General features: G+C 38.2%; 1 protein-coding gene across 1 annotated transcript in view; it reads right to left on the bottom strand.

The window, feature by feature from the left end:
* The window catches only part of cemip (cell migration inducing hyaluronidase 1), a 105,572-nt gene that overhangs the window by 5,026 nt on the left and 78,576 nt on the right, over nucleotides 1-21,970 (bottom strand). Inside the window, exons 14-25 of the mRNA XM_088296527.1 lie at nucleotides 20,316-20,521; nucleotides 16,277-16,346; nucleotides 15,385-15,513; nucleotides 12,788-12,873; nucleotides 12,252-12,383; nucleotides 12,149-12,184; nucleotides 9,778-9,933; nucleotides 6,612-6,792; nucleotides 6,042-6,257; nucleotides 4,669-4,880; nucleotides 926-1,111; nucleotides 21-225 (exon numbers count right to left, since the gene is read on the bottom strand). Coding sequence (XP_088152653.1) covers nucleotides 21-225; nucleotides 926-1,111; nucleotides 4,669-4,880; nucleotides 6,042-6,257; nucleotides 6,612-6,792; nucleotides 9,778-9,933; nucleotides 12,149-12,184; nucleotides 12,252-12,383; nucleotides 12,788-12,873; nucleotides 15,385-15,513; nucleotides 16,277-16,346; nucleotides 20,316-20,521 — 1,815 coding nt within the window. The remainder of the gene's footprint in view (nucleotides 1-20; nucleotides 226-925; nucleotides 1,112-4,668; nucleotides 4,881-6,041; nucleotides 6,258-6,611; nucleotides 6,793-9,777; nucleotides 9,934-12,148; nucleotides 12,185-12,251; nucleotides 12,384-12,787; nucleotides 12,874-15,384; nucleotides 15,514-16,276; nucleotides 16,347-20,315; nucleotides 20,522-21,970) is intronic.

Below are 21,970 nucleotides of genomic sequence, written 5' to 3' on the forward strand. Positions count from 1 at the left end.
CATTCTTTCCCATCTCTCACCAGTCTGTCATTTGGTATCTTTTGGGGCATCGGTACATCTACAACGGGCAGGTCAGCATGTCTTGGGTAGGCCAGAGTCATGCAATTGCTGGGTGGACTTCCTTTAGGGACGATAGCGGTTATCTTTATCCTCTCACATCCTTTGAGGGAGCAGAAGGCAAATTGCTCCCTGTCATTATGAGCTTGAACCTTTAAGAAGAGCAGCCTGCAAAACATACACACACACCAGGTCAAAATGTAAAGTTATTCAAATGTGCTCCAATCTCCAATATAATTGCAGCTTTTGATTCCTTATCGAATTCTCTTTCTAACAATACTTTTGTGAAGCTTGACCCAGAAGTTTTTGATATATAGGGGTTTGAAGGAAGGTGGCCATGCCCCTTTTTGCCAAATTAATGACGAATCGGTGGGCCATAACTCCCAAACCCCTGTTTTACCTGAAATGTGAAATATGGTGTTGTACCACCACTATCAACAAGTACTGCATGTTCATTAAAATCAAAATTCACTTGGATAAAATTTTCAGATTTATTTGGGGCGGGTGACTTGTCATGGAACGAGATTTAATTCAAGCATAATTTGGGGGTGGGGGCTCACTGCCCCTTCGATCCCCCGAACTCACCCCACCCCACTCGCTCCTCCAGTGTACAAAGCTCGTTAAAGTATATCTTAGTTGTGGTTCAGGCTTGTCTTTTGTATGCAGCGCTGAATTTTCAACCTTAAACATTTCAATAGACTCATCGTATTTGTCAGCTGTGTACCTGCATGATTAAACCAACCCTGTTATTTATTTGGGTATAACGTAATCAGAAGCATAATTTATCCCACAACATTAATTTTCCCAACAAGTAATGCATTTACTTGTCTTTTTACATTTGCAACATATTTGCATATGTGTGTCTGACCCTGTGTCTTCCTCCCAGTAGTAATAGCTTCTGGTCAGGTGTGAGTGGTTGATCTTCTCCCTCTGCATGGTTCTCATGAAGACTCCTGTCTTGCGGGTCTGTTTGGTCAGGCGATTGTGAATGTCGGAGATGACAACAAAGGTGGTTCCTTGTGGGTAGCACACACCCACATTGACCCAGTCGTTTCTGTCATAAAAGATGGTTGTATATTTAGAGAAATCCAAAGGACTACTGTTTTGTCATCACTTAAATAAAACTTTCTAATAAATACCTTGACTGGCCACACACACCTTGATGTGGCATTACAAATGTCTTTCAAAATTGAGCATGAAATGTAATGGAAATTGTGTTATATTGTTGTACACCAGCTATTTAAATATTTTTTCAGAACCCATTGATTATAACATCAACATAGTCGGCATAACTCTGCATTATTTTTTAAATGTATTTAGAAAAACAATGTGATTTGTTTCAATAAATTGCTGTGCATGCAGATATGCTAATATGATAGTTGATAATATGATAATTGCTATGTTAAGCTCCAGCTTTAGCAGTGCATTTCTGAGGTGGGGCAAACCTGAACGAACTGACAGCGGATGTGACGTTGAAAAAAAAACAAAAACTCATGTCTTGAGTGTTGTAGTTACATTGCCTAGGTTTAGCGTGTTAGTGAAAAATGGGCCATCTTGGATCTTGTCCTCCTTGAAGAGGATGGGTTTTCCTCCCCAAGAGTGCTCACGAAGAATATATCACAGCAAGTAAAGAAATTTGATTAGATTGTTTGTTTTGAGCCGAGGCCCATCTGCGGTGAAGGGCTTGGTCTGGTAGTCGATGTGGCTTTCCATTTATGGCCTGAATCTAAAACTAAATATTTATAAATCGACAAAGTCAAATGTTCTGTTATCCACCGAAAAGCATTAAGTGACCAAAAAGGAGTTATTTTATATTTGTGAAATCAGCCAATTAATCGGTTATCTGAATTTTCTTTCTGCCAAATATTGGAATTAACATGTCGGTGGAGCCCTCACAATGATCTAATCGCAGTGGGCTTTGTGTTCCTTGTAGGGTCACCCGGGTTAAACAGGTCAAAGCACATCTCAAAATCTGTTTTGATGAAAAACAAAAATGGAACACCTTCCATGGAGGTGGGGCTCAGTGGCGCATTTGGCAGGGAAGGAGCCTGAGTGACTCTCCCCAGTAGTTGAAGTCAGGCTCACCTCAACTGGATTGGACTCTGATGTAGGAAATTGACTGTCGAATCAGTGCAGCGTCTACACAACTGTAATGTGGACTCTGCATCAGTCTGTACTGGAGAAGAGGGCACTCAGCCGAAAGGCAAAGCTTTCGATTTAGCGGTCGATCTACATTCCCCCCCTCAAACATGGTCATGAGCTGTGAATTGTGACCAAAAGAACAAAATCACAGATACCAGCAGTCGAAACGGGTTTTCGCCAAAGGGTGAGAAGCTCAGTCATGCAGGAAGTGCTCAAATGGATTTTTTTTTAATCTTGAAATAACTTTCTAACAGTATTTAACAGGATGGAAATATTTCGATTGACTATACCCCGTGATAGAACAGCAGCACTGTGGACGACGTGTTATATGATGGCCTCAAGTGCAGAGGCCGTGTGCCATGGTCCGTTTTGTCCTGTCATGTTTGTGTTTGTTTTTGCCCAGCTGGAGTGGGGGCGTTTCCTTCCAGCGCTTCGTTTCGGGTCAGTTCGTCATGGCTGGAGAGACGCGCCCACCAGCCACGTAGCTGTCACTTGTCATGTTCTTGATTACTGCACTATTTAAGGACTCCACGCCGACAACTCAGCGTCGGAAGATTCTCCTTGCTCATGGTTCCTAGCTGCGAATTGTTAGACGCCTCGTTGTTGCTTTCCGAGAATTTTGTTCGTAAGTGTTTTCTTTCTCCTTTATTGATCATCTCGGTTGTGCTCGTTCGTCAATTGGCTTTCCTTGCCCTTCCGCGGCAAGAGATTGTCGTTTCAATTTTGTTCCTTGCCTCTTGCAAGCGTTTTTTCCCTGGTGTGAGTTTTTCCACCAGCGTCCTTTGTTGCACTTTGTCGGACTTGCATATGATATATATATATATTGTTCTTTTGTAAAAATAAATATCTTTGTTAAATTCATCTTTCTGTGTCTGCGCTTAAAGAGTCCCGACCCTTTTTCCGGCGGTTCTGGAAAAATACGTAACATCGTGAGATCGATTCCAACTCCGGCCTTCCTGTGCGGAGTTTGCAGGTTCTCTCTGTGCCCTCGTGGGTTTCCGGTTTCCTCCCATATTCCAAAAACATGCATAGCAGGTTGATTGGACACTCTAAATTGCCCCTAGGTATGAGTGTGAGTGGGGATAGTTTTTTGTCTCAGTGTGCCCTGCAATTGGCTGGCAACCAGTTTAGGGTGTCCCCCGCCTATTGCCCGAAGATACCTGGGATAGGCTCCAGCGCCCCACACCACCCTTGTGAGCAGAAGCGGTACAGATAATGGATGGATGGATGAACAAAACAATCATGATGTTAATATATTTGCCTCAAGATGGCGCCATAGTACTAATAAACCAATAATGGTTGGAAAACTCAGATGATGTCAATCAACCAAGGATGCATCGGCTGGATTCGTGCGAGTGCTGCTATCGTGGAAACACTTGACACACAAATACCTCCTCACTGTGACACATTTGATCCCAACGAGGGATATGAACAACTAATGGTGTGTTTGCTTGTTCATTCTTGACTCTTACCGGTAATTATTTGTGCACCTATTTTAAAAATGTCATGCAGCAATAATAGCAATTTATTTTTCCTCATTTGCTATATTTTATCACATTCATACTACTATACATTTCTACATTACATAACTTTACTGAGGCTTTTAAAAACTTTTCCATGGAAAATTCCAATTTAATAAGTCATTGTAGTTTCCAAATTATGATGATTTTTTGTTCAGGAGAGAGTTACCAAAACATTAACTGCAATTACTTAATCAGATTATCAATTACATGAAATATAGTCTTTGAAAATAGGATAATGATAATGAACATTATGGAAGTTTGAAACTCAGATTATGAAAAAAAAAAAAAAGTCACCTAAAACCTTGAGTTCATGGCCTTTGCATGAAGACATTGGCTATAATTTTTCATTAATTTTAAAGAGTCATAATTTTCTTTAAATTTGTCACAGGGAATGATACTTATATCACAGGAATTGTAAGGTTTAATGAGAAATTAATAAATCAAATGAAATTTTACCCACATACGTACCAAAGTAATGAGGTGATGGTAAATTTCATTCTAAAACAGGAATATGAAACTAATGTTTCATTGTATCCCTCAGATTGCCAGTAACTGAGAAAGCATATAAATGTATAATCTCACCATTTACAGCATTACACACTTACCCGATATTATTTTTTCCTCCAACAAATTGATGTACAACATGTTAAAAAAGGGCTTGTAATAAGTGCTTAATTGCAGACAAACATTACATGCTTGTCTATTTCCACACATATATATATATATATATATATATATATATATATATATATATATATATATATATATATATATAAATATATATATATATAAATATCGAACTATGATATTTATTCAGATATAATGGCTGCAAAAGTAAATAAATACATAGTTTATTCATTAAGAAAATATAACGATGCTTTTTGTGAATCCACGTCATAATCGTGTTTCTGTGTGTGATTAAGGTTCTGTTGATGTGTTCACTTACTTGTTGAAGTTAATAAGCCAGATGATGACCTCAGCAGGTGCAGCTTGGTCCCAATGGATAGTGTAGCCCTTTGCCAATGTGATAACTGGTTGGAACTGCTGGTAGTGCTTTTTCTTTCCTAATGCACCCTCTAATGTCAGGGGGCGATCGGGGTACTCATCTCTCACTATGTGCATGTTCAGGTCGGCAGGATTACGTGTCTGGATGTAGATCTGTAGGATACAAACACAGCAGACTTGCTCAGCTGATTTAAGTCTCAAGTCACAGTATTAAGTAAAGTAAAATCTATCAATCTATTTTTCACTTGATGTCCTCTTCGGAGTCACAGAGATGCTGGAACCGGTCTCAGGAGACTGGTTGAAATGGAAAGTTCACCCGCATTCGCCACAATCACAGGCAATAAATCAGTTATATTGACAATTTCAAAAATATTCAAACCAGCAAACAAACAAAAAAAACTATTGTTCAATTAAAGCAGACTAGAGAATAAAAATAAAAAAAATAAGCAATGTTATTTTTTTCATCATTGTTTGCAGGATTATCCCCACCAAAATGGGATAAGAATTTAGACAAAACTTTTTGCAGGGGTGGAGTTGAGCAATAAGACAGATAAATCAAATAAAGAATTATTCTACTAAATGAAAAAGAATACTGTATGCAAGAGATGTGTATCTGTAGGTGTTGCGTATCTGTATGACGGTGTACTAGTAATTGGGATTGTTTGGCCTTGGCAGAAATCTGCAGTCAACTGAATGCTGTTTTACTCATAATTATAAAAGTTTTTCCACACAACACAAATCAATTAATTAGGCTGCAGGCATACCTTATTTGTAGCTTGTGAATGTAAGCCAAGGTATGCATGTTTAATGGTTGATATGATCATCTTGGAAAGACAGAAGAGCTATTGTGATAAAACAAATACAGTGATCTTCATTCATCGTGGGAGTTATGTTCCAGACCCACCTGAGAGCGTAGAAAATCTGTAACATCACCACCTTTATTAGGCCCATAATGAGGACATTTCCAAGAGAAACACCATCTTTTTTTAAATAGTTGAAGCCTACTTTAAGCATATTTAACCTTATTAAAACAACCTTTTTATAGACACACTAAACATATTCAAAAATTTAAATCTTGGCCTTGCTTTGCTGGCCAATTGTGAGCGTTTCAGTTCCTTCTAGTGTGGCGCACGGAGGTCACAGTGCGCTTGATTTCCCTCATCGAGCCGAGAGTACAAAATGATCGCTGTAAACCGCCGATTTCTCGACAGAGCAAGAATTTCCCAGAAGAAATTTAGTTCCATTTACATTGGGACCACAACAATTGAACGGTAACGTGTTTGTAGGAAGTGTGTTTCTCTATTGATGACCAACCTGTGCATAGTGCCCACTGCAGATAGCAGCCCTCCAATCAGGCACATCAATGCACTCAGGGTGACGGAGCAGCCAGTTGTCGTCCTTAACCAGGTAAGCTCCGGGATACTCACTCACTGAGCCGTCAATGTCATGGAAAATAGAGGTCTTGTCCCCATCCATCTGCATCGCATTGAACCATGGGCCAGGCTCCCCAAAAAACACACGCGATGTGATCTATGTAAGACAGAGAGAGCAATTTTTAGCAAAAAAAAATCTATACAGAAAATCTATAAACAAAGATTCACATTCATTGGTGTCCTAAAATGTCAATATATTGTCATTTGTGTTTTCACAAGTTCACTCTAAAGTAATTATGTAAATTAGTCTTTTAATTTACGATTGAGTACTTCAGACAAAATGTTGTTCATGCCAAATTGTCTTTTTTATTCCTATTGAAAATAAAGTCCCATCTGCTTTACTGATGGTAGAAGTATGGATTGTATGTTTTAAAATGTAGTCCTCTAAAAAGGAATCTCTGCTGTAGTGCAAATACTGCTTCAAACTTTGTTTCACACAACTCTGACTTACAGGGACGTGGTCGAAGGTGATGTCTGTTACATTATTGTTAGGGCAGCTCTGCCATGGGTTGTTGAGCCTGAAACCAAAAGCACTGCTGTGGCGTCCCTCCAAAGCCACGTACTTGCGAAAGGTACAGTTTTGCACGTTGATGGGTCCATCATAGATCTGAATGCCCCGGATAGGGAAATCACTGCACAGAAACAAACAGAATCGAATAGTAGAAACTTCACTCTAGTCAGTCTACTGTATTTACATTATTTATTAAGCGGCCTGTCACAATGAGAAAATTTTTCTGGATGATATATTTTCCCAGAAACTACCTTGATGAACAATAGTTTTATTTGTTTGTTGTTGTTTGTTCTTAAGTATTCGGAACATTTGCATTGAAATGTAGAACAATAAGATGTCATGTCATTATCCACACCGTTTATCCCGTACAGGGTCGCAGGAGGGTGCTGGAGCTGCAGCTGACTACAGGCGAAAGGTGCACTACACCCTGAACTGGTAGCCAGCCAGTCACAGGGCAGAAGAACAATAAGTATAAATAAATAAATAAAAAAAATAATTAAACAAAAAAGACTCAGGCTCTGTTTTTTTAAAACATCAACAAGAACATTAAATAAATATTACTACAACACATACACCACACAGTACTATTTGCAGTGGCAGATTAAAATTCTGTAATTTCTTTCCTCCATCTCCTCCTTCCTTCTTGATCAATTTATCTTAATTTTCCTATTTTTAAAATTCTGTCTGTCAGGACTGCATGCGCTAGCATTTTACTGTATACATTTAATATTCATGTTTCAAATCATAAATCACTCGCAGGATTATTTATTTATCAGTGACCTTTCAACAATGCACATTGCACACATTCATGCACACACAAATATTTTTAAATAAATGTCCAATGGTGCTAATTGTCATTTTAATGTGAAGACATTTTCAAGCAGCAAAATAAAAACAAATCGTTAAAAATATCTCCATAGCTAACCATCAATGAGCCGTGGACGCTCATTGACAATATTAAAGGGATGCTTCACCGACGTTAACATAGTTTAGCATGTAAAAATGACATCAGTACTAAAATGCACACACCCCTAAAAGCCTCTTTAGTGATTTAAGTTTTTTTTTTCTTTTTTGTGACAAATTGGCACTCGGCTTGTTATTTTTTTCCGGTTTCAGCGTCTACGTCACAGCAGGGAGGCAAGCGAGGTAATATTGCTAGAATTGTCACTTCTGTTGTCTAAAATGGCGACCGATTGCCACAAAAATCCAAATACACATTACTACACATGCCATAATATAATATAATATAATATAATATAATATAATATAATATAATATAATATAATATAATATAATATAATATAACATAATATAATATAATATAATATAATATAATATAATATAATATAATATAATATAATATAATATAATATAATATAATATAATATAATATAATGTAATGTAATATAATTAGGGCTGTCAAAATTAAAGCATTAACTCAGGTGATTAATCCCATAAATTTGAACTCAGTTAAATATTTTAACTCAATTAACGCAGTTTGATTTACTTCAAAAATAATTAGCATACTTTGCAAATATTGCACCATATTAGCTGTACATCTCTAGCACGCCTCAGAACAAAACATCGTGTTCAAGTTACCACTGGGCCTTGCAAACCAATACTGCTGGAGTGTGGCGCTTGTGGGCAGTTGTGAGAAATGTTTTGAAGAAAAATGGCTGTAAAGATGTCTCCATTTCAATTGTATTCAAGAAACAAAGGAAGCTATTAGAACACAGTCTTTGAATTAAATATACTTCATATTGTGTGATTTTGCATCAATTCCAAGATATTATTCAAGTAAATATCTATTAGAAGCTTCGTAAAAAATTGTAGTTGAAAAATTTGATTAATCGTGATTAATTATGGAATTTTTTGTGATTAATTAGTTAAAAAAAATTAATCACTCTTGACAGCACTAAATATAATATAATATAATATAATATAATATTACCTCCAAGATTCCTAAAAACATTCATGCTAGGTTGATTAAAGACTCTAAATTGTCCCTCGGTGTGAGAGAGGGAGCGGACTAGTTCAGGGTGTACCCGGCTGACTGCCCGAAGACAGCTGGGATAGGCTCCAACACCGACGCAAACCTCGTGAGGAGAAGCAGTACAGATAATGGATGGATAATATAATAAAATAAAATAGAATAGAATAGAATAGAATAGAATAGAATAGATGTCTGAGATTGTTTGAAGTTAAACACAAATACACAATCTGCCCCTAGAGTACGCTATTTTTCCTCTTGCTAGCACTCTGACCGCAGAGCAAGGCCTGCTCAAAGGAATGCAAAACAAATAAATAATCTCATACGACCAGCAAAAATTCAATGGCCAACATTTCTTTGAGCGCAAAGAGAAATGAGGAAGATGAATATGAAGATTACTACTTCATGTGCAATTTTAAACAAGAGTCCAGGTATGTTAGGTTTGTGAGAATATTATATTATGGCCTGGTTAACAACCCAACAAGAAAATGGGTTGTGTGACATGGGTGAACTGGACCCCATCCCAGATGTCTTTGCGCGAGAGGTGAGATAGATCACAGTGTAAATATCAACAAACAACCACTCACACATATTCACACCTGTGAACTATTAAGAGTCTTCAATTAACCTAACATGCAAGACTTGCAAATTTGGGAGGAACACTGAATATCTGAAGAAAATGCACACAAGTACGGGGAAACATTGAAATTCCACATATGAAGATAGCCTCATCTGTCAAAATACATCATTAGTAGATAGCTTGTTACACCAACAAAATAAAATAGAGTGCAGCTTTCTGAGGAGAAAAGTCCAATTTATGTCTATGTTTATTATTTTTTGTGTGTATGATCTACTCATGAAAAAATGTTCAGGTTGTAACTAAATAATACATTATTGGTGAATGTTTTAATTTTCTTTTTGCATCTTAAAGTCTGTTAAACAACAACACATGGACCAACAAAACTCAATATACATGAAAACTGGAACCAGGGCAAGGTTGACTAGTACAGGCTGAAATATATTTTGTGATGTTATCTATTTTGTGATTGCATCCACTTTGCGGTTTGGCGTCTGAAAGAGACGGTGGTGGGATAAAGAATTTGCACTTTCACTTACATTCCTCGCGGGAGGGTCCTGCCCATGAGGTCAGCACCCCCTAGGCCCCAGATACTGTTATCAGGCAGTTGCATCCCATGATTGCCACTTTCCCCCACAAACAGAGAATTCTTCACTTGCTGATGAGAACCATCATCATCTGGAAACATTCCTCGACTGCACACACAGAGAGCAAATGTAAGAAAAATATAAAGCCACAACCAATTCAGAAATAAACATATAATTGATTTGATTTATTATTGTTGTTGAATATGCTAGTGAGTCAGCAGTCCGTCACATCTCTCAGCCCTCTCCTTTGGTTGGACTAACCACCATTTTTAACAATAATAATACATTTTATTTGGAAGGCTCTATTCGTCAGGGGGAAATCTCGGGAACCCCTTGGAAGACTTGCACAAAGTGGCTGGGGACAGGGAGGTCTGGACTTCTCTAATTTGGGTGCAGCCCCCATGAATGGCGGATAGTAAATACAATTAAGAGTTAAAAACAAATTCCTCCGTCTCTCAATTTTATTCCAATGAGTTGATGCAGACGCTGACTTTTGCTTCTGGCCGAGATTTTCCTGGGGCGGGACTTTTCTTTGCCTTCCTTGACAATTGCTCGCTCATGTGGAGTTCAGATGCTTTTCTTGAGTGTGAGGACTTAGAGCATAGCTCGAGACTGTAAAGTTCCTAGAGATCATTTGTGAAACAGTGCTAGATGAATAAAATGGACATGATTTGATTCGACATTTGGAAAACAACAAAACATTAGGTGCAGATGCATTATAATTTTATATAAGTTTACAAAAAATATGAATAATGCAACCTCTACCAGAAATGTTGTGATTCTAGCCTAATTGATTACATTCTTTATTTTTTGTCATTCCACTCAAAAGATAAAATCATGAAATTTTCTGAACGTATCACTTCAGTTGTCCTGTCAAAATGTATTTTCATAAATTGCGGTATTTTCAAAGAATCTTGCATTGTGATTTTTCACTCTATTTCGTAGTTAACATATAGAGAGGTAAGATTGCATCCGTAACTCCTTGTTTACCTACACCAGGGGGTTAAGATCGGGGATGTCGATTGTGGCTATGTAAAGCTCTTTGAGACTGTCTGTGATTAAGGGCTATACAAATAAAATTGACTTGACTTGACTTGACTTGACTCAACATTCTCTGTTTGTTAGGTACTCCTTTTATTTAGTGCCTCTAGTGTTCAGACTGAGAATCATCGAAGTGAAAATGTGTGCCAAGACTGTTACAAAAACATTCATCTAAATGTCATCATTTCCTCTTTCATACAAAATTAATATACATTTGCACTTTTGCACACTTCTGATAAACATGATATCCCACCTAAATGTAATCTAAATTAAGAAACACTTTTTGGGTGAAATTCAGTTTTTTTGTCAGTCCATTAGTCCACTGAAATGGGTAAATCAAACCGATTTGAATATTTCAGACAGCCTCCGCTAGATAATGAGCAAACCATTGTGGAATGTAATGATTTAATGATTTAGTTTAAATGAGTATGAGTATTATGATGCAAATTAGAAATATGACTTTGTAAAGAGTAGGGGATGCCAGACAGGGAAATCTTGAACACAATTTAGCAACTGATGGTCCCAATTCCAGATTAAAAAAAAAAATGGGTGTGTTGTGACAGGAAAGGCATTCGACGTAAAAACTGTGAGAAAGAATTCATGCTGCGGCATTCCCAGTTAGAAAGAGCTGAAAGGAAAAATCTATTTGCATCATGTTCATGCATGTTCTTATGAAGATAAATATATAGAGTGCTATTTTCCTATTCCTCTTTTAATGGTTAGAAAGGAATTAATGGCATTTTAATTTATTTCATTTACTCAAGATGATTTGGGCTAGGAGCAGAGGTGTGAAATCAATTTCCAGAATGTAAAAAGCCTGCCACAGTCTGGGTTTAGCCACTGGTGCTTCTATGCAACGACTAAATGAGCTCCCCAAACTACCAGTGTGGATTCCAAATACAGAAATGTTTTTTCCAATTACTTAAACAGAGATAACGAGAGAGGGGGTATGCTTGTATTGAATACACGAAAAGCCCTTAATTTCATCCGTCAATATAATATGGTATGTAGGGGCGGCAGTAGCTTCTCGAATTAGGACTTTGCAACCGGAAGGTAACAGTTCAAGTCCTGCTGTGGACAAAAAGAAGTTGAAACTGGTTCATGGAGAGATACTAGTCCGCGTTTGACATTCAAGGTGCCCTGCATGTTTGTGAACTGCTTCGGTCTAAGGTGTGTAACAAAACCTTGGCAGCAGTGTATATTTTCCCTTGAGGTATGACAATAATCATGATCCATTTATTTTTATTGATTTACAATTTTGTGATTAAGTAGGAGGTCTTACCTTGCCAGAGTGAGGCCAATGCCATTATCTGCAAATCTATAAAATAAATAAATTCAGGTGAATTTTAAGCCACTCAAAAATCAACCATTTAATTTGGACTCACTGGCAGTCATTCAGCCAGACATCCCCTCCTCTCAGCCAGGCTCCGTGGTCCTGGTTCTTATAGGCTACAAAATGCTGAATGTGAGCTGGGACTCTGGGTTTCAAAGGGTCAGCATCCTGGTGGGGCCCATACCTTTCGGGCCACATAAAATGATGTTATCACTAGGTGATTAAAAATGAAGTTTGTTATTTTTTGTGCTGTTCATTGCATTTGCTGTTGAAACAGAACATGTTCTACCTTTTTTTTCTCCAGATCACTGATCTTTATTAATTGTATTCACTTTGCAATAAAGAGAACAAATGTGAATGCACAGCGAAAATGTATAATTCTTTAATCAATTTTCTCTACTGCAAGCTGGAGCCTCTTCCAATTGACTTAGGGTACTAAGATGTGGTGCACTTCCTTGACTAGTCGGCACATACGGACTTTTGACAATGATTCACACCAATAGGATGTAATAGAATATAATGACAAAATCCCTGACCGTAGTTAAAGATTTGTTAAAACTAATGGAAAAGATGGGCACATCTTTTTACCTTGCTCCAATCAGTGAGAGGAAAGGTCTTTTGTCTTTGTCATCTGCTTGAGTAGTCTTGACTCCATTATCTAGCATGAATCCGGCCTGAAACCAAGGAAGATATTTATGTCAAGTACTGAGCACCCATACAGGCTATTACGAGTTGATCACATTCAGGAGCTGTAAACTGTATTGTATTACACAATACAATAACACAAAGATTATCATCATCTTCATCATTCTCTTTTGCTTATCAGAGGTCGGGTTGCGGGGACAACAGCTTCAGCAGGGAAGTCCAAACTTCCCTCTGAGGAATCCTGATTCCCAATCTAGCTGGCAGATAGATAGAAAGACTTTCCAGTGTGTCCTGGGTCGTCCTCGGGGCCTACTCCCAGGTGTCATGCCCGTAACAAGAGATCACGGCTTGAAGACTTTACCAATACGGACCTCCTCATTTTCTCCCACCATCGGCGCTAACACGCCACCAGGCGGTGATGAGTTGAGTTGCTCAGCCCCTCTTTTCATACAAGTGTGCAAAACATGCGGCCGCAAGTCCGATGACATGACTACAAAATCAACCACGGAACTGCGGCCTAGGGTGTCCTGGTGCCCTATATAGTTTACTGTAATACTAGTGTAGCGCATACTACCGGAGATAAATTCCTTGTGTGTTTTACATACTTGGCCAATAAAGGTGATTCTGATTTTGATAAGTATATATGCACATCTGCTCTGCGCCTCTCAATGTGGGGAACTCCAGAGTGGAAGAGAGTCTAACCCCTCTCGACAGGACTATTACCAGAGCCCAAGCTGTGTGTGGAGGCGAGTCAGACTATATGTAGTTGGAATTTCTCTGCCTTGCATATTAGTTCAAACTCGTTCCCTTACAGAGAGGGGACATGTCATGCCGGGATCGGACTGCCTTTGGCCCTCAGCTCACATTGTAAACGACCCCCTCGACACTCCGAGAGGTGGTGAGCCCATAGAAGTGGGGACCCACGTTGTCCTTTCGGCTTACCCCGGTCAGGCCCCATGGGTGCAGGCTCACCCACGATGGCGCTTACCAACGAGCCTCGCTTCCAGGCCTGCCTCCAGAGGAGGATCCCAGTGATCCACATCTGGGCAAGGGAAAATGCAATGCAATATTTTTCATGGAGGGCCAATAAATTATAACGTAAACCAACCAAGATAATTCCACTCAAACTTATATCAGCCTAACTCTTTTTTTTATAAATAAATAATGCCATGGATATGTGTTGTTGAGGGCCCAAATGCAGGAAAGCACTGAAGCAAGACAGGCGTTCTCTCAAAAAGTATTTAATTACAAAAACGTAAAAGTAACCAAGGCACTTTGGAGTTGGCCCAAAGCTACATTAATAAAAGTCCAAATCACTCAATTCAAAGAAGCAAATACTCAGACAGTTTGCTATGATGTGATGGGACAACTGACTGGAGCTATAAACCAAAGCTAAATGATCCAACAAAGACTGACAGGAGACAAGCAACCTAACAAGACAATGACGAACATCTGGACAAGACACTAGTGGCTGTAGGAGTTCAAAGGTTGACACAAGGGACTGGGATGACAAGCACAGGTGAAAACAATAACCTGACAACAGACACACGTCACACAAGCAAAACATGACAAAAGTAAAATCCAATCAAAACTAAAATCCACAAAACACAGAACATGACAAATAACTATGAACCCACAGTATCTCCTGGTAGAAATACATGTGGAAATAAATACTACAGATGAATATGAATCTAGTTATTGATGATATGAGCATTATATATCACAGTCACCTACATAGAGTAGAAACACATGGCATTAGTTTTTGGACAATGATGAAAGTCAAACCTGTACTGGCTCCAGAACACCAACCTCAAGTGAACTTCCTTCTTACAAACTTCCTATGACAACAGGCTGACATGAGCTACGCTACTATTAGGGTGATCCAAATTAAAAGTGACAAAGGGAGAGAGACGCAAAGGAAGGACGATAACAACTCGCACTGCTGCAACTGTTCTTAACACACACCTCCGTTTCTGATTTATACCTTTGAGAATTTATTTTTATTCTATTTTGTTTAATAATTATTTGTAATTATTTTTTAATGATGTTTATGCGTTTCTTCCCTTGAAAAATCAAAGCCGTACTTCTATTTGTTTGTTGGTTGGCTGTTTGTTGCAGTTTGGGTTCTGACCAGAACAGAGAGACCAGGACATATTACTCCCGTCCCAAAGTCGTTACACTGGCTCCCAGTCAGCTGTAGAATAGACTTTAAAGTTTTGCAACTCGTCGATAAATCACTGAATGGTTTCGGTTCTGAATACATTAAGGAAATGCTAATGAGTTATACATCCAGTATGTCTCTGTAGTCGGCAGACTTGGGCCAATTAAGTGGAACCCAGAGTTCAAAGCAAACACGGTGAAGCAGCATGTATCTGTTATGCTGTCGGCAAATGCAATAAGCTGCCAATCTCTCTCTCTCTCTCTCTATATATATATATATATATATATATATATATATATATATATATATGTATGTGTGTGTGTGTGTGTGTGTGTGATGGATGGATGGATTTGATGAAGTGATATATTTCCAGACTCACCCTGTAGTTGGAATGAGCTCTGTTGTTGATAAACTGGCCCATAGGTGTGTGTTCGGTTTTTCCAGGCGAGTACATCCCCTCAGATGGTCCAGTGGGTACATGGTGGAAGATAAACCAGAATCCTGTTTCCTATGGTATGCAAACATACATCAAAAGCTGTACAGACACTGTCATAAATCTACTGTAGGGGTCATCAACGTGTGACCTATGTGCACCGGGTAGCCCCCAAGGGTAATTAATGCGCACACCTTTTTAAAGACTCACCAGTGAAAGGACAATTTAATTTCCTAGGAATGTTGTACAAGTGATAATTTGAAAATGTACACACTTTCAGAGATGTATCGAAATAAAGAATAGAATATTGAAATTTGTGTGCTTCCGACAGTGTTAAATCATTGTTGATATTTACTGTGAGAAATCATTCAAATGCTCACTACTTTAAATATGTTCATTAATTATTAATAAAACCCATAAATAAAGGAAACTTGTGCAAATTTCAAACATGTGTATCAAACAGACAAACCTTAACATCAATCACTAACAATAATTAACTATGAGGTTCAAAAGGGAAGTGATCTCAAACAACAAACACATACACGTCTGTTACAATATTTGACATATGTCACATAAAGTGCACATGTACACATTCTATTCACATGAATAATCTCACACTATCTTTCAGTATTTTTGGGTTATTTTTGTAGCAATGCAAACAAGGTTATTACGTTCCTGAGAATCATGAAAGTCTAATCATAATTAGGACTATCACCTTGATAGGTGGTGGTGTTTCTGTCTCTTTCCTGCTTGACTTGGGAGTTAATATGCGCGTTACAGTTGTTAATCTGATCTGACAAAATGAGAGGGTACGCTCAAAGTGAAACAAGAAACTCACCTCAGAGCCTGCAGCAGCACAGTTGATAAGGTTGTTGTTTGGGTTGGCAATCCAGAAAGTTGAAGTTGCACTAAAAAACAAAAGTCAGACAGTTGGGAAGAGGAACAAGATAAAATGTTTGTGTTCATCACAAGTTAAGTCTTGATTTCACTCTTTGGAGGATAAGTTATCCTCATCTGACCTGGTATCCGTCAACATAAGTTGTTACCTAATATGTTTCTGTCCGACAAAGAAGAAGGGAGGAAAATGTCTCCTTTCATGCAGACATGGTGGACAGCCTGACAGAGATGAAGGATGTAAACTTGGGGGGGAAATGTCAGACTAATAAGAGTCTGTCCCAAGAAAAACAGAGTAAAGGCCACACCAGCTTGAGTGAAGAATTGTTTCAGCTGCGAAACAAGCACATTCACGGCAGGTGTGGAAAGAATACCTTGTTTTGACTAAAGTTTTTGGATAAATGGTGTTTTGCTGATGATTGAAAGGCATACTTTGAAAAGGTTTTAATAAAGAGCTGACGGCTCTTAACAGTATATATTCTAAGGTTTCTGCAGTCCTCCCTGAAAGCAGACATATCATCTTTGTTTCATCAAATTAAGACATTTCCAAACATCTGCTTTTACTATGAAAAAACAATTATCCACTTTTTGCCCATTTTCTGATGGATATTATGGACCGAACGCAAAACCAAATCATAATCAATTTATGTTTTTGCACTGTGTGCACTGGCCGTTTGAAGGTACATCCTGTGGGATGGCAATTTTAAAATGTGTTTGTTAACCGATTCGTTAATTCATTGGGGAAAAAATAAACAACAGATTAATCAATTATCAAAATAATCGTTCGATGTAGTCCTATTGAGACAGTCAAGCCATACAGTAGCTTCCCTTTCTTTTACGGAGAAGTTAGAAGCGGGGGACTTGGCATTGGAAAGAACTGCCATGATCATCAGGTCTAGCTAAAAAAATCAGAAGGATGTTAAATCAACACAAAATTCTGGTACGGTACATTTAAAACCTGGTAACACCCTGAACCAAAGGATGGTACAGCACAAAGTCCAAAGTTCCATGCATCTGAGCATTAACACAAATTCCCTGAACATGCCCATGGCCGTCACACCATTATCAAACCTGTGCAAAACCTGAGATAATCAAGTTACATGATGTAGGCATGCTACAAAAAACGGAAAAAAAAAAAAAAAAAATCAAACCACCTTTATATCAAAATGAAATACAGATTCGGGACACTTTTATTTTAGCACACAGGTAATAAACAGAATTCTGCATATTAATGAAGTCTCAATACAATGTGTTTCAACGAGGGTGCACAACTTTGCATGGTCCTCAATTGTGCACCAGCGTTTGTTGTTTGGTGCTCTTTTTTTCCTGATCCACCGACCTCATGCAATACATGTGGCACATGTGGTTAAGGTTTATCAGAAACATGTGTAGACTTGTCATTTTGATATAATCCATCCAATATCTGTTCCGCTTCTCCTCACAAGGGTCGCGGGGGTGCTGGAGGCTATCCCAGCTATCTTCGGGCAGTAGGCGGGGGACACCCTGAACTGGTTGCCAGCCAATCGCAGGGCACACATAGACAAACAACGATTCACGCTCACACTCATACCTAGGGGCAATTTAGAGTGGCCAATCAACCTGCCATGCATGTTTTTGGAATGTGGGAGGAAACCGGAGTACCCAGAGGAAACCCACGCAGGCACGGGGAGATCATGCAAACTCCATGCAGGAAGGCAGCAGCCGGAATCGAACCCACGACCTCTCGGCACTGTGAGGCCATTGTGCTAACCAGCCGTCCACCATGCCGCCTTAATATAATGGAAAAAACTTAATTTCTTTTCACTTTTTATTTCCTTACTTATAACAACATATCAGAGTTACACAATGGCAGCTTATTAAAACCAAATAGTTTACTGTTTTATAAAACTACATTAAATTCATCCATCCAATATCCGAGGCGCTTATCCATACAGGGGCCGCGATATATAACACGAATCGGTCTTATAATAATATACTAATCATATAATCATGTTTGTTCATTTTGGAATGATGCATTTACGCAGAGACACACACATACATATGTACTCGGCTTTGAAAATCATTCCAAAATATTATGATTAGGACAAACGTGATAAAAAGCCAAATGAAGATATGGCACAATTTATACATACTGTAATTGGATACATTGGGATGGAAGAGGAGGAAAAAAATGCAATCAAACAGAAAGAATTCCATCCACTGGGACAGCCTCAGATAATGCCAGAGAGAAAGCATACTGTAAATCCTTCTTGTACTTTAATGGCGGGGAAGGTGAAAGACTGTATTAAGTCAGTTCCTGCGCCATTATCAATCCAAAAGCTCTGCGTTTTCAGTGCAGTTTAAGGAAGAGGCACGTTGACAAGATAACGTCATGTGACCTGGATTAAGCTACTTTACATTCAGCGTTGCATTGTAAAGTCTTAAATTTGAGGTTGTTCTCACAGTTAAAAAAAATTGCACACCTCTATTGCAAATACACTGCTTTTTCAGTGGCTTTTGAACAACGTGGGTTACATTTTAAATCCAAAATATATTTATGATTCAACATTTCATGTGTCTCTTCTTCCGCTCTGCTAACACAAAGCGTATGTTTTTATTTCAGCACACTTTGAAACCATTGTAACAGAAATGTTGATATTTTAGTTGAGTTTGAGTATGTACGAGTTTAGTAATGAGACTGGTCTTAAAGTTGCTTTTGTCTTCATTGAAAATGTACGTGTACTCTCCTCTCACTGCTAGAATGCAACTTTTCTGACATGCAATTGAATTCTGAGTAATAATTGGTTACTATAGAGAAAAATAAGTTATTTAGCATACTTACCTTCAATGGCATTATCTGAGATTTTTTGGACTTATTGTGTTTTCCAATATTCAGTGGCACACGGGAGTGAAACCAAAAAGGAAATCAGCTGACCGAGGAAAAGTTGCATGCCTGAAATGCTCTGAAGGCATGCAACGTTCCCTCAGGTCAGCTGATTTCCTTGTTTTTGTACTTTACACATTCTTCTATAAATTATTACACATTATTTTGGCTTTACGTGTCGTGCTACAACACAGCCATGATCAACTATATTGGCCGCAACCACTTGTGTGCAATGAATATGGATTTATCCAGTAATTATTATAAAATGTCATCTATACAATTTACATGAGAAAGTGAAGTTAAATTGTATATATGTTAGACAACGGCTCCATCACTAAGTAGAGTAGAGATGTAGTGTTGCTATTTGCTACAAAGACAAACAAGACGCTGATTCAAAAAGAACAGAACAGTATCTCTGGATAGGGAGGGAGAAATGGTAGAAAAACAGGGAGGCAGCGGGAAAAAAAGAATGGGGGACATGGAGACATGTCCAACAAAATGTGTCACAGTAGGAACTTCTTTTTAGGCTGAAGATTCCCCCATATCAGAGAACCTGCGCTTAGTCTAGGCCTAAATTGATCATTCTGACAACATGTTCTGGTATGTAATATGTTCCAGAGGTATACAGCATATAAGGTTCCCTCGGAATAATGTTATTGTTTGTTATTGTCAATGTGTGTAATAAAAAGATCATCGAACTACACTTTGATTGTTGATAATTCCTCCATGCTTGTCAGTTCAAAAAACAACATAATTTTGTGAAATATGTTTTTGTGGTGTAACAGCATTCTTGTGTTGTTTTTTTTTTTGTTTTTTTAGCCTATTTGCAATTATTTACCCCTTTTGGATGCATTCTATAGTCAAACATAGACACAAGCTTGCAGCTGATCAGAAGCATAGAGAGGTTGTAGCTAAAGCTATTTCTCAACTCCAGTCCCCAGTTTGGCTCTTTGACATTGCAATACAATATAAGATACAAAATATCTGTCAATTAAAAAAAGCTCAAGAAACCAGAATGTCAATAATCAAGGATTGCAATTAGAGTATATGACATTAACAATACATAAAATATAGACTAAAAAAAGGAGTGGCCAAAACACAGTTGCTTCTATTATCTTACCTGCAGTCTTGCCGTGGGCTGGCTACATATCCTGGGTATGCTCCATCAGTGATGTCGCGACACATTTTACTGTCTCGGTCGGAGGGCAGTAGAGTGCCAGCTCGGACCATGAGGCCCAGACAGTGGTCAAAAGTGTTTCTTTCCTCTGGACCATCCTCTGTAAAGAAACAATGGCCCAGCGCGTCATAGCCCACCACGTCTTTTACCTGCAAAGGACAACATTTAGTTTGACTCTTTTTTTTAGTTCCAGGCAAAGAGAAAATAATGTTTCACGCGAACATGTATGACTGCCAACAGCCCGGCACCAAGTTGCTGTTAAGTAGCAAATTTTGTCGTGCCAATGTCGTTTGTTTCATGACCAAATGCTAATTGCTGCCCTGAGCTGTGCTGTTCATTTTAGCAGAACGTACTTTTGTTACCCATGGGGGGTGGGAGCTGTAAACATCGATTCCTGGCTGCCTCCTCACACTTAACAAAAGTTTAGTGTAGCTAAATGTCCAAAATATAAATATATAAACAAAAATGTGCGCATTTTTGCTCTTTTCCACTTCAACCTGTGTAAGAAGAGAATCCATCGCCACGGTATTTTGAATTTTGTGTTTGCGATTGGGTAGCGTTTTAGACAACAGAACTGACAATTCCAGCAATATTACCTCACTTGCCTCCCTGCTGTGACATTTGTACATGTAAACTGATTATATAAGTGCAAATGCTAATGTCAATGAAGTGTCCCTTTTAATGGTTTTTAGATTTTAGAAGTGTTTTCAACAATTCCTTTTGCGGGATTAAAATAAATGCATTTATTATTACACACAGATACAAACATTTGTTGTTGTTTTTTAATGGAAAAGAAAACATTGTACTTTAAAAGCCACAAAATAAATTTGACATTGTTTGAAGGGTCGGCTACACAAATCCAATCCAATTTTAATGTCTAGACTTTCGCCCTGAGAAATCGATGTTGGTGACCTTTTTTCCACCTCTGCCGTCAGTGTTTATGGGTCTGCAATCAGTCATGCCTGGTACAGTATTTCACTGTATATTGCAATACATGCTGTTTTGCTTGTTGCCAATTCTTTTGTCTTTATGCCACATGTATTTCTGCTTTAGTCTTGTCATGGGTTCAATGAGTACTTAAGTTGGTTATTTTATTAAGTACTTCTGTGACTTTTGTTATATTGCTTCCTGTGTTTCCAGAAGTACTTAAAGTTTCTCTGTTTTTCCTGTGTTTTTTGTTTTTCCATCCCCTCGAATTTTGAGAATCCATGGCATATTCTATTTGCAACTTTGGTAAAGTTACTATCAAAATAATTTAAAAAACAAGGTGACCAGTTGGCCAATGTTCAGAATTTAATTTACTTCCCTAGTCATTTTTTCTGATTTCTAATCATTACACAAACCATTTATTGCTTCACAAAGTCATAGTTTGATAGCTTGAAAGTAGGGCTGGGCATCAATTAATTTTTTAAATCGTGGTCAATTGGATGAAGTCTTTGTGATTAATTGTATCCTTACAGACAAAATCCCCCAAATTTTGAAGCAGTGTATAGCAGTACAATAAATGTTTTTCCTCTTCATGTAAGTAAATGCCTACTATTGGACATTCAACCCACGCCACTGTTGACGGTCATCAGACAGCAGCTGTATTTCAACAA

This window comes from Idiotropiscis lumnitzeri, chromosome 5, assembly GCF_059441095.1.
Source record: "Idiotropiscis lumnitzeri isolate Australia: NSW breed Sydney's pygmy pipehorse chromosome 5, RoL_Ilum_1.0, whole genome shotgun sequence".
Lineage (NCBI taxonomy): Eukaryota > Metazoa > Chordata > Actinopteri > Syngnathiformes > Syngnathidae > Idiotropiscis > Idiotropiscis lumnitzeri.